Here is a 16,104-nt window from a genome sequence, read left to right as displayed (position 1 = left end):
AGGGGCGGACTGAGAACCCTCAGGGCCCCCGGGCAAAATAAATCAAGGGCCCCCTTACAGGCCCCACCCATACTCCGCAGCAAGCGCCACCCATGTCCCGCCTCCATGCACCGCCTCCAGCCACACCCTACACAATCTTTAGACACAAGGAACAAAAGTGCAATAATCCCTTCGAGGCCCCAGTAGAGACTACAATTGAGGGCTAATGGGCCATGGAGGGGGTCTTTCTAGCAGAGGCTATCTCAGTGTCCTTTAGAGAGTGTGTTAGAAAGAATTTCCTCCAGGTCCCATTAGAGACTACAATGGAGTCTAATGGGGCCTGGAGGGAGGTCTCTCCAACACTCTGGTTCCTATTCACAATATAGCAACACAACATAGCTTGCTGATACCTAGGCCAAGTTAGCTCCTCTTACCTTAATTACTGTTGCTGGCTGGCAGTCTGTGGGCTTGCTGGAAGGCTGTGGGCTTACTGGCTGCGGCTGTGGGCTTGCTGGCAGGCTGTGGGCTTGCTGGCAGGCTGTGGGCTTGCTGGCTACTGCCGGCAGGCTGTGGGCTTGCTGGCTACTGCCGGCAGGCTGTGGGCTTGCTGGCTACTGCCGGCAGGCTGTTGGCTTGCTGGCTGCGGCTGGCAGGCTGTTGGCTTGCTGGCTGTGGCTTGCTGGCTGCGGTTGGCAGGCTGCGGGCTTGCTGGCTATAAGCCTAACTAGTGGCCTGTGGGCTGGCTGGCCGGCCTGTGGGCTGGCTGGCCGGCCTGTGGGCTGGCTGGCTGGCCGGCCTGTGGGCTGGCTGGCTTGCTGGCTACTGGGGCACTTGTAGATTATTTAAATAAATAATCCATGCACAATAACCACTACTGCTCTGTGTAGTCGTTATGGTGCCAGGAGGGCCGGACCCCCCTTTCAGAGTAAGTAGTCAAACCGTTTAAGAACAGTTTGACAACTTACCTGGGGTCTGCTGGGATATGAGGCTGTAGTAGGGTATAGGAGCAGTGGTGCAATGTGTAAGGGGTGCAGTGTGTGTGAGGGGGTGTAGTGTGTGAATGTGTAGGGTGTGTGGGGCAATGTGTGTATGAGGGGGCTGTGTATGTGTGTGGCAATGTTAGTATGGGGGGCTGTGTGTGTATGGGTGGGCAGTGTATGTGTGTGTGTGGCAATGTGTGTAAATGTGTATGGTGTGTGTGGGTGTATGGTGGTCAGTGTGTGAATGTGTATGGTGTGTGGGGGCAGTGTGTTTATGGGGCTAGAGTTCACTCTCACCACTGCGACCACCAGGAATCCCTGGTGGTCACAGTGTTGAGAGTGAACTCTAGCCCGTAGCTCCAGGGCTAGAGTTTACTCTCGCAAGAGCCGTAACGTTGCCGTGGTAACCGCGGCAACGATCTGTGCTCGTGCAAGAAGGACCCAGGGGAGCTGCAGGCTGAGCTCCCGGGTCCTCTCTTCCTCATTTCATTCTAAGATTATAAGTGTATTTTGTTAATAATAATATATATATACATTTAAAAAATTGTATTCAGGGATAAAGGCCAAAAATATGCAATAAGGTTTGAGCTATACCAGTAAGAGCAAGTCGGTTGTGGTGTGCCGAAATTTGGTAAGATTAAAAAAAGAGGGCAAAATATTAAAACTATTGAATCTCTGAACAAATATAACTAATACAGCCCTCTCCACCCACCCCCCATTATTAGGCCTGGCGTGTACCTTGACTGATTCAGCAACTGTTACATACCACCAAAATCTTCCCAGGTTGCTATGAAGAAAAGGTTCTAATGTGATTAATTGGTAAAATTGTGCAAGATGATACTGTTACCCTGCGAGGAATGTTGAAAACCTACAACTATGCTGGTTGTAAGATAATGTAATAGATGTAACTATTGCTGTAAGGAAAATATTGGCTCTTGCCAACGGCTCGTGTCTCGGTGCATCGTCCAAAACTAAACCTAAAAACAAACTGTAAGAATTGGCAAACCGAAAAACATGAATGTGGAAACAAAGAAAACCTAATATGGCTAAATAGCTACACAACTGGAAGACTGGTAGAATGAGTAGCGTATGACCTAATGTGTCATTCCTTAATTATAATATCCCCTTACTTCCTGGTTCCACGGAGCTTAGCCACACCTCTTCATGACCCGGTCTCCCTATTTAATCTGACCGCACCAGCTGATCGACGCTGGATTAATGAACTACGTTCCGTACTCACGAACCGGCTGCAACATCGTTGTGAAAGCCTGCTGTTACCGGACCGGACTGGAAGACTTCAAGTTCCCTTCACCTTTCCTCAACCACGGCTAAAGCTGACCTCTATCCATGCAGGATAAACCGCCTCTGAGGAAATCTCGGGAACCAGTGTTCTATGTGCCGGAAGCTAAGTAAAACCTCTGTGATAAGCGTTACATCTCAAAGCTGTTATTTCCTGTCTCCAAAGTCCTTCGTTAAAGCCAACCGTTACAGCTAACTTCAACTCATACTTTATCTCAGTTAGCTGCATCTATCTTACTTCAGTTAAAGTCTATGGAACAGTTAATTGTAACTTCTTATCACCTAAATTAATTAATACTACTAAAGGACTCTTGCTGCTTCAGTTACCGTTTACTCCTTAAAGCTACAGTGCATATAATTGTGGACTTCAGTTATCGTTTACTCCTTAAAGCTACAGTGCATATAATTGTGGACTTCAGTTATCGTTTATTACTTAATGCTACAGTACCTGTAAATTGGAATTAAAGTCAATACCAATTACTTTCTAATAAAGATTCGAACTATAAGAAATCTGCAGTTGTGTTCCTTCATAACAAATGTTTAAACGTGACATAATGTCCCTAGAAAAGAGGGACATTAGGAGAGAAAAGAGGGACAGAGGGATTCCAAAACAGGGTCTGTACCTCCTAAATAGTGACACTTGTTAGCTATGTATACCAAAGCTGTCAAATGGGGAAATATTTTGTTCTTATAATTTCATGTGGTAGAAATCTCTGATAATCCAGCATGAGTTTGCGTCTCAATTTCTATTCTAATCATGATATAGAAGATATATAAACAGACACTTGCTGGGCTACAATGGACTGAAATGTACACAGAGGTGTGTGCGTTAATGGTGTGCTTCCTCTTTTTCAAGCCGAGAAGACAGAAACCCAATGCTTTCTCCCCATTACCTCTGCCGAAATTTCACTATCGGGAAAGGAATGGAATTAATGGAGACAGCTGCTCGCACCAATGTTAAAGGACCAACGTGATACGAAGACAGTCACTTTTAAAGCAAAATTCAATACTTCAACAGTTTTACATTACCTGGGTGCGGAACACTGGGTGCTCACAGGCCTTTTAAAAATATATATTTTTTAAGTATATTAGTGTTGCTACATTTGTCCAGTGTTGCCGATGCAAAATAACAGATGAGATTAGTATCTTGTAATACATTGTTATTGGACTAACAGAATTTTGGAATAGACGACTAACTGGTGATTTGTATTTCCTTTCCCAATTCCAATCATTCTCTTACTCTTCAATCTCATGTATCTAGGTGTTACGATGCATTCTAATGTCTAATGACATGTCTACAATTATTATTATTATTATTATACCAATATATAAAGTATTCTGTGCAGACTATGCTTTCCCATACTCCAATCCATGTATATATGTGGGTGTGCATTCCTATATGTGTATGTGGCTTTATGTGCGTGTATCTATATATGTGTGTGTGTGTGTGTGCGTGCATGTAAGTATATGTATGTGTGTGCACGTTTGTACATATGTAGGTATATGTATTGATGCTTGTGTTTGGATATATGTATACGTGTGCAGGCATATATATTTGTGCATTTGAGTGTGTGTATATTTGTTTATATGTATGCATAATTTGTATATAGGCCTTCATAAATATTCTGGATTCATGGATGGGAATTCATGCATTCTTAATCTGTGCAATGTTTATTTTTTTTATTTATTTTTTTTTTTAACTTTCCCCCTTGTAGCACAATCTCCTGTACGGTTGTTGTTGTTTTTTTTTTTGTCTCTCTGCGATCCTTACAGAAGATATTTACGACCCTCTGTGAGAATGGTGTCTATACTCTATCAAACCTGTGTCTTATCTGCACTCCTGTCGCTTTAACCCCCGGCAGCACAACTCAACTTTGACTTCTATGTGTCGTCTTTGCTCAGAAATGCTTTAGACTTGAGAAATGGATGTTCTTTGTATGTATAATATAAACTTGGTGTGTGTGTGTGTGTATATATAAATATATATATGGTTACACACTATAATAATAATAATAATAATAATAATAATAATAATAATATAAACCTGTAGCTGTGCTGTGACTTTAATTCCCAATGTATTAATACCATTGCTGGCCATTTTGTGCCGGGATAATCTCTCCATACTTTCTGTCATCTGGTTAATGTGTTTAGCAAGCAATGATTGTGTCATCGGAGCTTTGTGCTGCTGGCCATCCCAATGATATGATGAAAGGGATAGATAAACCCCATTCAGCCCCATATTAATCTCTATATTCCAGTCCTCCCCTCCACCCCTCCCCCCCCCCCCCCCCCCCCCCCAGACACGCGCTGATTCTTTACCAGAAAACATGGAGGAGTAACTGTATCCAATAAGTCAAATATTCTATTCTCTTACCAAGTATTTCACAACGGATTAACACCTGTCTCTCTCTCTGTGCTTCAAGCTATAATATCTGTGTGTACGTGTTGAGTAAATTCTCAGGGACTATGATACATCACCTGAGATCTGCTTTATCCGGTTTTAATGTGTGTATTACTTCGACAATCCTGTAAATTGTTAAAACAATAGCCAGATCATCAGTTACCCCATGTTTACCAGGAAAAGAGAATTTTCTTTCCTTTCTATCTAGCGCAGCACAGTATGGCACCGACCAGACACAACACCATTATACAACTATTTATGGATCCTTCCGTTAAAAATTAACTTCAAATAAGACATGTTTTTAATCTATTTTCTATATAAAGTTAAGATTTAAAGGACCACTATAAGCCAGGGATCGACAAATCCTAAGTACCAGGTCGCCATGGCGACTAGGTATTTTGTCCTGTCCATCAATAAAATGTGCGTGAGGGAACAGTGCTGGAAGAGCTTGAAGATTAGGCACGTCCCCCACACTGGACCTTAGGGACAAGGATCTCAAAGGTAGGGATGCTGGGTTGCGTTAAATTATAATAAAATACAAAAACTAAATAATTTGTTAGTGTTGGTATCAGTGAGTGTGTGTGTCTCTTTAGGTGACTGGCCCCCCTCCGATCCAATGGGAAAGGTGTTTTTATTTACCTATTCTCCCACGCCGGTCTCGGAGTGGTTGGTCAGTCCTGATGATCTCTGCCAAGGTGATACTTTACCAGATGAAAGCATTGGGAGACTGTTGCGCATGTGTGGAAAAACGCTGCACTGCGCCAGCAGCACTCACCTATGAAGCACCTCTAGTGACCATCTGAGTGACTGCCACTAGAAGTGTTACTAGCCATCAATGTAAACACTGCCTTTTACATTGAAAAACCTGCAGGGACAGGCTATAGACACCAGAACCACTATATTGGGCTGTTGTGGTTTTGGTGACTATAGTGTATCTTTGAGAATTGTATTTTTAGTTGTTGAAAATAAAGCTTTGTTAGTTTAGAAGAAAAAATAAAACCTGGCTTCTAACTTTTTTTAGCTCGCTCCGAGATTCCAAGCAAATTTTTCAAGCCCTGCTTATAAGCACCCAGACCATTTGATCTAGTTGAAGTGGTCTGAATGCCTCTCCACCCCCCATGTATGCATTGCAGGGTTAATCTGCCTCTAGCTACTGTCACAATGGAAGCACTACCTCCGATATAGAAATATGGTGCTTTGCGCACTAGCCTGCCAATGCTTTCTTATGGGAAAGCGCTGGATTGGCTGGGTTCATCGATCTTCATGATCTCAGTTAAAGAGGCGGAGTTGCATGCCTGCAACCAATGCTGTGAGAGAGAAAAATTAATTAAAACTTCCTTTTTAACCCTTGTAATGGGGGCCCGGTCATCTAAACGTGACTGGGGCACTATAACATTAAGAATACACATTTAGAATCTTTTTAATTTAACTTTAGAATCTGACTGCGTTACATCAGCATTTAGAAGAGTTTAGCGAGATGGGTGGTTTTTGGACAGAAGTGAAGTCCAGCTAGTTAAATTGAGCTATACGTGTTAAACCCCACAACAAATGGGAATAGACACTGTGCGTAAGAATTGGTTTAACACATGCCTTCTGTTCTTTTATCACAATTTATTTTTGTCTATCCCACAATATTGAGGTTCCGTCCCTCCAAACTCTGTTTTGTCCAAACATTTTGCAAGTCTGTTTACTCGTTACTACCATAAAATCTGCGTCCGAGTTCTCGAGTCATATTAGGATTACAAGACGTGGTACATTTTGCTTTCCCTGAATGTCTCCTTGCTGAGATTTAGGTCTATGTTTGACTTCTAAAAACAAAAACACAACAAAAAAACTTTTTTTTTTTAACTATTACTCCAGGCCTGCTAGATTTACACGCTAGTTGTTCATATTGCACCAAACACTCAGCGGCAGAGAACCTACCTCCTGGAAGGCTTAATGGTCCGCAGCCTTTGGGTTTAGAATCTGTTGCTTCCATTAAGATCTTCTTTTTACAAAGTCTCCACAATCCAAAATGTGCCACCTCACATGGTTCGCTTAAATCGTCCACTCTGGGGTTCAGAACTGCCCAGTAATCACTCATTACGGCGGCCAACATCAACGATACCCCTACCAGAATGATACAGAAGGTGACCCTAATCTTTATGGCTTTGAGTTCCATCATGGTTGTGGCTAGTGGGTGATGGCACCGTGCAGTCTTCTGAAGGAGTAGTTGCCGTCTAGCCTGCCTTCTCTCCTCTCTGCATGTACGAAGCTCAGGACTATGACCAGAGAAGGGATTGGGGTGGGTGCAGGTCCCAGGAGCAGCTGTCCCAATCTGTCTGTAATTGTAGCAAGCAGGCTTGTCAGTTTGGGGGATTGTGTTCGTGCAAGGATTGGTCCAGGGATCGTCCCTCTTGCTTCTTATTTTTGCAACTGACTGCCTTTTCTTTATTTTGTTTTAACGGCAAAACTTGGCTGGAATAATTGAGTTCTGTGAAATAACTTAATTAAGCACACCCCGCTCAGTTTGTCTATTTAAAGAACTGTTCCTTGAAGGTTTTTTTTGTTCCCCCTTCTTCACAGTACTATGTTGTTCTTTAAACTTAAAGGAGCAGGCGCCATAAAATAAGATATTGTCATGCCTCAGCTGAGATTTCTGATTAGGTTATGAACAGTTATGGGTGCCTGCCACTACAGTTGGCACCGCCATGCTCTGCATTGGCAACTCTTGATATTAAAGTACCCTAATCTAAAAGATCCCCATAGTCATTATATGTTGTTCTGAACAATTTAAGGAATGGAATGCACGGATTCACACAGTTTTTGCGTTTCTTTTTATTGAAAGCCTTTCTTTAATTTAAGCTTATGATATAGGTCTCTCCTTTTATAGGCTCCCAAGTAATATGTAGGTAAAATGGGGGCGATGACTCACTAAATAGTGTCGTATCCCAGACAATATGTGTGTAAAGTGGGTATCCTTCCTCGCGATACAGAATCACGGCACAGGTATTATGCAGGTGCCCTACTTCGCTATTAAGGATCCCATTTATTATTATTATTATTTGTGGCATTTATATAGCACCAACCTATTCCGCGGCGCTGTACAATATTATAACAATATTATTATTTTAACAATAAATGAGACAATTAAAACATGTTACATGCACAGGTTGATGAGACCCTGCTCAAACAAGTTAAGTGGATGCCATGCTTTGTTACACAGGATCATATCCAACTAATTATACGGATAAAGTGGGACATCTTCTAGCAATGCAGGGTTAAGTCCCATGTATTATGCAGATTTCACTCTGCAATGAGCGTTTTTAAGTATTTATCTTGTTGTATATTTTAGTAGCTTTTTGCCGACCGTAAACAAAACACTGTATCTCATCACTTTAGATCATTCGGTGCAAGTAATTTTTAAGATGTGTTTTTTTTAATTATGGAGTGAGCAGTTTTGGGCCCTGCGTTTTCGCATGAAAAGTAATAACGCCTTTAACCTAGATGAGCATCATGGGAAATGGAGTTCTCAGATGTGTGGCAGACCAGCGTTGGACCACACTGCCCTACATGCATGATATTTCCTCAATAATCTTCTTTAGCTGTGAAGTTATTAAAAGCTTCTATTTGACCTCTTGTTTCATCATGTTCCTTTTAATCCAATTACAGGAACAAATTGCTTGGATATCCATCAGAAATGAATGATTTTCCTGCTATTTTAATAGAATGCAGTATAGCCCTCTTTTTCCTTTTTGGGTACACAGAGTATCGCCTCACGTGACCTGATGGGTAGACTCGATTTTCTAGATGTGAATATATCAATACAAATTCAATAATTCTTGGTATTTTTTTCTTCTTCTTTTTAAACGATGATGTTTAAAAGCTTTCACATTTTGAAGACCTTCCCGTAATCTGATAATCCTCCCCAAGAGGCTCCAAGACTGAGTCATGCACATGGACTCCTTTTAAATATGACTCACTTCTCAACTTGATTCTAGAGAAAACAGCTGAGAGATTTAATGTTTGTATTTACTAAGTAACACCGGGGCAGATTCTCAGATGGAGGGTACTGTGGGATTGACGAAAATGTTCTGACACCCTCCCCCCCCCTCCCCCCTCTGGTACCTTCAGTAATTTCTCTCTTGGTTGAAAACCTCATGTAACTTTTATTGTAAATATTTGCTTTGGGCAGCCCTGGTTTCGTTGTGGTGGGTGTAGGTAGTGGATTAAAAATGTGGTCACTTGCTCTAAGTTTAGCTATGGAGAAATTGGCAAGATTTGGTTTAGCACTGTAACGTGTCTGAGCCATGATGGCAATTATTGAAACCTGGCTACTACTCCGGACACTGTCCTTTTGGTGTTATAGAAGAAGGGAACGTTTGGTAAAGATTGGCTGATGTTTTCTCTTGGAAGAAGAAGAAAACCCACTAAAAAGGGAACGTCATCTGCCACGCTGGTATATTCATAAGTGTATTGCTTAGTCTGTGCCAGTCACTGGAATCTGCCCCTTTAGGATATTTACCCTGTGTCGCTTGCTGGAATCTGCCCCTTCAGGATATTTACCCTGTGCCGCTCGTTGGAATCTGCCTCTGTAGGATATTTACCCTGTGCCCCTTGTTGGAATCTGCCTCTGTAGGATATTTACCCTGTGCCGCTCGCTGGAACCTGTCACTGTAGGATATTTACCCTGTGTCGATTGTTGGAATCTGCCTCTGTAGGATATTTACCCTGTGCCGCTCGCTGGAACTTGTCTCTGTAGGATATTTACCCTGTGCCGCTTGTTGGAATCTGCCTCTGTAGGATATTTACCCTGTGCCGCTCGCTGGAACCTGTCTCTGTAGGATATTTACCCTGTGTCGCTCATTGGAATCTGCCTCTGTAGGATATTTACCCTGTGCCGCTCGCTGGAACCTGCCTCTGTAGGATATTTACCCTGTGCCGCTTGTTGGAATCTGCCTCTGTAGGATCTTTACCCTGTGCCACTCGTTGGAATCTGCCTCTGAAAGATATTTGCCCTGTGCCCCTGTAGGATATTTACCCTGTGCCGCTCATTGGAATCTGCCCCTTTAGGATATTTACCCTGTGCCGCTCGTTGGAATCTGCCTATGTAGGATATTTACCCTGTGCCCCTCGTTGGAATCTGCCTCTGTAGGATATTTACCCTGTGCCACTCGCTGGAACCTGTCTCTGTAGGATATTTACCCTGTGCCGCTCGTTGGAATCTGCCTCTGTAGGATAATATTTACCCTGTGCCGCTTGCTGGAACCTGTCTCCGTAGGATATTTACCCTGTGCCGCTCGCTGGAACCTGTCTCTGTAGGATATTTACCCTGTGCCGCTCGTTGGAATCTGCCTCTGTAGGATATTTACCCTGTGCCGCTCACTGGAACCTGTCTCTGTAGGATATTTACCCTGTGTCGCTCGTTGGAATCTGCCTCTGTAGGATATTTACCCTGTGCCGCTCGCTGGAACCTGTCTCTGTAGGATATTTACCCTGTGCCGCTCGTTGGAATCTGCCTCTGTAGGATATTTACCCTGTGCCGCTCGTTGGAATCTGCCTCTGTAGGATAATATTTACCCTGTTCCGCTCACTGGAACCTGTCTCTGTAGGATATTTACCCTGTGCCGCTCGTTGGAATCTGCCTCTGTAGGATATTTACCCTGTGCCACTCGCTGGAACCTGTCTCTGTAGGATATTTACCCTGTGCCGCTCGTTGGAATCTGCCTCTGTAGGATATTTACCCTGTGCTGCTCGTTGGAATCTGCCTATGTTGGATATTTACCCTGTGCCCCTCGTTGGAATCTGCCTCTGTAGGATATTTACCCTGTGCTGCTCGTTGGAATCTGCCTCTGTAGGATAATATTTACCCTGTGCCGCTCGCTGGAACCTGTCTCCGTAGGATATTTACCCTGTGCTGCTCGCTGGAACCTGTCTCTGTAGGATATTTACCCTGTGCCGCTCGTTGGAATCTGCCTCTGTAGGATATTTACCCTGTGCCGCTCACTGGAACCTGTCTCTGTAGGATATTTACCCTGTGTCGCTCGTTGGAATCTGCCTCTGTAGGATATTTACCCTGTGCCGCTCGCTGGAACCTGCCTCTGTAGGATATTTACCCTGTGCCGCTTGTTGGAATCTGCCTCTGTAGGATCTTTACCCTGTGCCACTCGTTGGAATCTGCCTCTGAAAGATATTTGCCCTGTGCCCCTGTAGGATATTTACCCTGTGCCGCTCATTGGAATCTGCCCCTTTAGGATATTTACCCTGTGCCGCTCGTTGGAATCTGCCTATATAGGATATTTACCCTGTGCCCCTCGTTGGAATCTGCCTCTGTAGGATATTTACCCTGTGCCACTCGCTGGAACCTGTCTCTGTAGGATATTTACCCTGTGCCGCTCGTTGGAATCTGCCTCTGTAGGATAATATTTACCCTGTGCCGCTTGCTGGAACCTGTCTCCGTAGGATATTTACCCTGTGCCGCTCGCTGGAACCTGTCTCTGTAGGATATTTACCCTGTGCCGCTCGTTGGAATCTGCCTCTGTAGGATATTTACCCTGTGCCGCTCACTGGAACCTGTCTCTGTAGGATATTTACCCTGTGTCGCTCGTTGGAATCTGCCTCTGTAGGATATTTACCCTGTGCCGCTCGCTGGAACCTGTCTCTGTAGGATATTTACCCTGTGCCGCTCGTTGGAATCTGCCTCTGTAGGATATTTACCCTGTGCCGCTCGTTGGAATCTGCCTCTGTAGGATAATATTTACCCTGTTCCGCTCACTGGAACCTGTCTCTGTAGGATATTTACCCTGTGCCGCTCGTTGGAATCTGCCTCTGTAGGATATTTACCCTGTGCCACTCGCTGGAACCTGTCTCTGTAGGATATTTACCCTGTGCCGCTCGTTGGAATCTGCCTCTGTAGGATATTTACCCTGTGCTGCTCGTTGGAATCTGCCTCTGTAGGATAATATTTACCCTGTGGCGCTCGCTGGAATCTGCCTCTGTAGGATATTTACCCTGTGCCGCTCGCTGGAACTTGCCTCTGTAGGATATTTACCCTGTGCCGCTCGCTGGAACTTGTCTCTGTAGGATATTTACCCTGTGCCCCTGGTTGGAATCTGCCTCTGTAGGATATTTACCATGTCCCGTTCGCTGGAACCTGTCTCTGTAGGATATTTACCCTGTGCCTCTGTAGGATATTTACCCTGTGCCGCTCGCTGGAATCTGCCTCTGTAGGATAATTATTAACCTGTGCAATTCATAGAGTTTACCTTCTATGAGAGTTAACGATCCTTAATTTTTGAATTTACTCCTTATTCTTTCATCCTATATTCTTATCACTCTGTCACTCAGGGATTTTTTTCCCAGTTTGTGTCTTTCATGTCTCCTGATGTATAAATGAGGTTGATATCCTAATTTTCTGCTTTAAACATTCTTGCTCCCCACTTTAACCTTTCCAGCTTGAGTGGCGGATTTAAACCCCGCGTGGAGACGTGTCGTCGGTGGTCTGAGTTAATATCTGGATGTGATGTGTAAAAGCAAACTGAAATCTAGGACATTGCTGAAAACCTTCTGCATGACTGAATTCACAGCAGGATCGTTTGGAGACACAGCTCACACACAGACGTGTTTTCTCCAGGAATAAAAGATGTGTCGTTAGTAGTTTGTTGTCCATAGACCTGTAACTTTTTTCCTGGGGTCATACAGGTTCACTTTGGGCTCCAGTTCGACCTCTATACATGTAAATTAATGAACCCATTTGCATTGCCCCCCTGGATTTTGGGAGAGGAATCTAATAAGATAAGTATTTATAATTTGTTGTTCCTCTTAATTTGACACCTTTTACTGGTCTCGACAAAATCCGAGGCTTTACTGCTCCATGCAAGCTTGGATTGTGAATTCAGTCCTGCAAGCCATATTAAAAAAAACTGAAAAAAAACTAAAAACTTTCTTAAACATTTTCTAATTTAAAAAAAAATATTTTTTTAAACCAATGTATCCATAGTTTGACCTATGTCTATCCTGTGTTCGTACTCGCACCTCTGACACCCACCTTCAAAACATATCTAGGGCTGCACCGTTCCCTTGTAGGTCCCTTTCTTGCAACAATACTTTGTTAGCACTGGAGAACACATCAATGGTACGGTATACGTTCCCGGGAAATGTTCCTAATGCAAGGTAAACGCATCCCATAATACCACATTTTATTTATCCCTATTCATTTCTGCAGGATGTCTGCTAATTATTTCAAATTTGTTTAAACATGACAACAAATGTTTTGGGTAGTCCTCCTACCCTTTTTAATTCCAATAATTAAAATTCCTTCTTTTTGACATCTTGTTGCAGCCAGTTGGTTCTTGTAGCTTTCTTATTTTATTTCATCGTTGTAACGTCCCCTTATCACAGGAGCCCTAGCTTTGGTAATAACAGGCATCCATACCATTAATGTTGTGTGTTATCGAGCATATGGAATGTAGCGTCTGTGTGGGTCGGTCGTTCTCCAGAACAGGACATTGATCTACCACTACCATATCTTATTGTGCAGCTGCTGTATATATTTTATATACTACTGCACATTTGCATTCATCTTTTTCGCTTGACACAACTTTGAGTTCTCTATTTGAGTGCGTAAATTAGAGCTGATTTGTCTGGACAATTTGTACAGACAGGAAGGGGCCGAATTGCTTTGGACCTTAAAAAGTGACCTTTTACAAATGGCCGTGCATCTTGTTTACTCAAGGGCTGGGGAGACGCGTTTCACAATTTCCAATGTGTGTGGACCTCTTCTGGGGTTATGCACGGAGAATGAATTGCCTCATAGCCGAAATAATTACTTCTCGACTGGCTGAGCAGAAGATCTTTTTAGGCAGAAGATGAATTAATTTGACATCTATAAATATACATTGTGATGGTTTCTCTTTCTCTGGAACTGCAACAGAGCTTGCATTCTCCATGAAAACCTCATAAACCAGTAATCTAAAGCCTCAATTAATCACAACCTTGAGTCTCTGGCAGTTTTACTGTAAAAGAGACTATTCTTGGAATTCCCTCTTATCGGAGTTGGAAGACGAAAACATGAAATTTTATCTACATTAATGTCTTACATTTATTCTAGTTTTACCGGCCTTTGCTTAGACTGGCCCTATACGCTTGACTGGTAGCCACATCTGAAATTACTGAGAAAAATTGTGCTTTTCAATTCACCCTTTGGGACTATGCTGAGATATGCTGACCTCGGCGGTCAAGTGTCCATCTTATGATATAACTGCATCAGAAGAATTACCATTAATTATGGCCCAAATACACTATTTTCATAATAAAATCTATATCCTGAATTGTTCTGTTGTAACTGGACAGAGTTTGAGCACAACGGCAATGTAAGCGAAAAGAAACTATGAATCACAAACACAATTTGTCCCTTATACACAACCCACTGAACCTGCAGAGCACACATAGAAACATAGAAACATAGAATGTGACGGCAGATAAGAACCATTCGGCCCATCTAGTCTGCTCAATTTTCTAAATACTTTCATTAGTCCCTGGCCTTATCTTATAGTTAGGATAGCCTTATGCCTATCCCACGCATGCTTAAACTCCTTTGCTGTGTTAACCTCTACCACTTCAGCTGTAAGGCTATTCCATGCATCCACTACCCTCTCAGTAAAGTAATACTTCCTGTTATTATTTTTAAACCTTTGTCCCTCTAATTTAAGACTTTATGTCCACTTGTTGTGGTAGTTTTTTTTCTTTTAAATATAGTCTCCTCCTTTACTGAGTTGATTCCCTTTATGTATTTCAATGTTTCTATCATATCCCCCCTGTCTCGTCTTTCCTCCAAGCTATACATGTTAAGATCCTTTAACCTTTCCTGGTAAGTTTTATCCTGCAGTCCATGAACCAGTTTAGTAGCCCTTCTTTGAACTCTCTCTAAGGTATCAATATCCTTCTGAAGATAGGGTCTCCAGTACTGTGTACAGTACTCCAAGTGAGGTCTCACCAGTGTTCTGTACAATGGCATGATCACTTCCCTCTTTCTACTGCTAATACCTCTCCCTTTACAAACAACCTGCCTCGGTATTACACAACCACTTGAGAACATATACCATACACACAAACCTCACCACATTACAAAACAATCGGAACCTCTATACCATACACACAAACCTCCCCACATTACAAAACAATCGGAACCTCTATACCATACACACAAACCTCCCCACATTACAAAACAATCGGAACCTCTATACCATACACACAAACCTCCCCACATTACAAAACAATCGGAACCTCTATACCATACACACAAACCTCCCCACATTACAAAACAATCGGAACCTATATACCATACACACAAACCTCCCCACATTACAAAACAATCGGAACCTCTATACCATACACACAAACCTCCCCACATTACAAAACAATCGGAACCTCTATACCATACACACAAACCTCCCCCCAATATTACACAGCCACCTGAACCTCTATACAATACACACAAACCTCCCCCCAATATTACACAGCCACCTGAACCTCTATATCATACACACAAACCTCCCCCCAATATTACACAGCCACCTGAACCTCTATACAATACACACAACCCTCCCCCCAATATTACACAGCCACCTGAACCTCTATACCATACACACAAACCTCCCCCTCATATTACACAACCACCTGAACCTCTATACCATACACACAAACCTCCCCCCAATATTACACAGCCACCTGAACCTCTATACAATACACACAAACCTCCCCCCAATATTACACAGCCACCTGAACCTCTATACAATACACACAAACCTCCCCCCAATATTACACAACCACCTGAACCTCTATACCATACACACAAACCTCCCTCCAATATTACACAGCCACCTGAACCTCTATACAATACACACAAACCTCCCCACATTACAAAACAATCGGAACCTCTATACCATACACACAAACCTCCCCCCAATATTACACAGCCACCTGAACCTCTATACAATACACACAAACCTCCCCCCAATATTACACAGCCACCTGAACCTCTATACAATACACACAAACCTCCCCCCAATATTATACAGCCACCTGAACCTCTATACCATACACACAAACCTCCCCCTCATATTACACAACCACCTGAACCTCTATACCATACACACAAACCTCCCCCCAATATTACACAGCCACCTGAACCTCTATATCATACACACAAACCTCCCCCCAATATTACACAGCCACCTGAACCTCTATACAATACACACAAACCTCCCCCCAATATTATACAGCCACCTGAACCTCTATACCACACACACAAACCTCCCCCAATATTACACAACCACCTGAACCTCTATACCATACACACAAACCTCCCCCCAATATTACACAGCCACCTGAACCTCTATACCATACACACAAACCTCCCCCCAATATTACACAGCCACCTGAACCTCTATACCATACACACAAACC

At 43.0% G+C, this 16,104-nt stretch overlaps 1 protein-coding gene across 1 annotated transcript in view; it reads right to left on the bottom strand.

Moving 5' to 3' along the window:
* CACNG1 (calcium voltage-gated channel auxiliary subunit gamma 1) overlaps nt 1–6,990 on the bottom strand; it is a 44,496-nt gene extending 37,506 nt beyond the window's left edge. Inside the window, exon 1 of the mRNA XM_063453388.1 lies at nt 6,583–6,990. Within this exon, the coding sequence (XP_063309458.1) occupies nt 6,583–6,823 (241 nt within the window). The 5' untranslated portion in view covers nt 6,824–6,990. The remainder of the gene's footprint in view (nt 1–6,582) is intronic.
* Between the last annotated feature and the right edge of the window lie 9,114 nt (nt 6,991–16,104).

The sequence above is a fragment of the Pelobates fuscus genome, chromosome 5 (genome assembly GCF_036172605.1).
Source record: "Pelobates fuscus isolate aPelFus1 chromosome 5, aPelFus1.pri, whole genome shotgun sequence".
NCBI classification, from domain to species: domain Eukaryota; kingdom Metazoa; phylum Chordata; class Amphibia; order Anura; family Pelobatidae; genus Pelobates; species Pelobates fuscus.
Note: the sequence above shows the minus strand (reverse complement) of the source record. Positions and strands in the feature narration are given on the sequence as shown.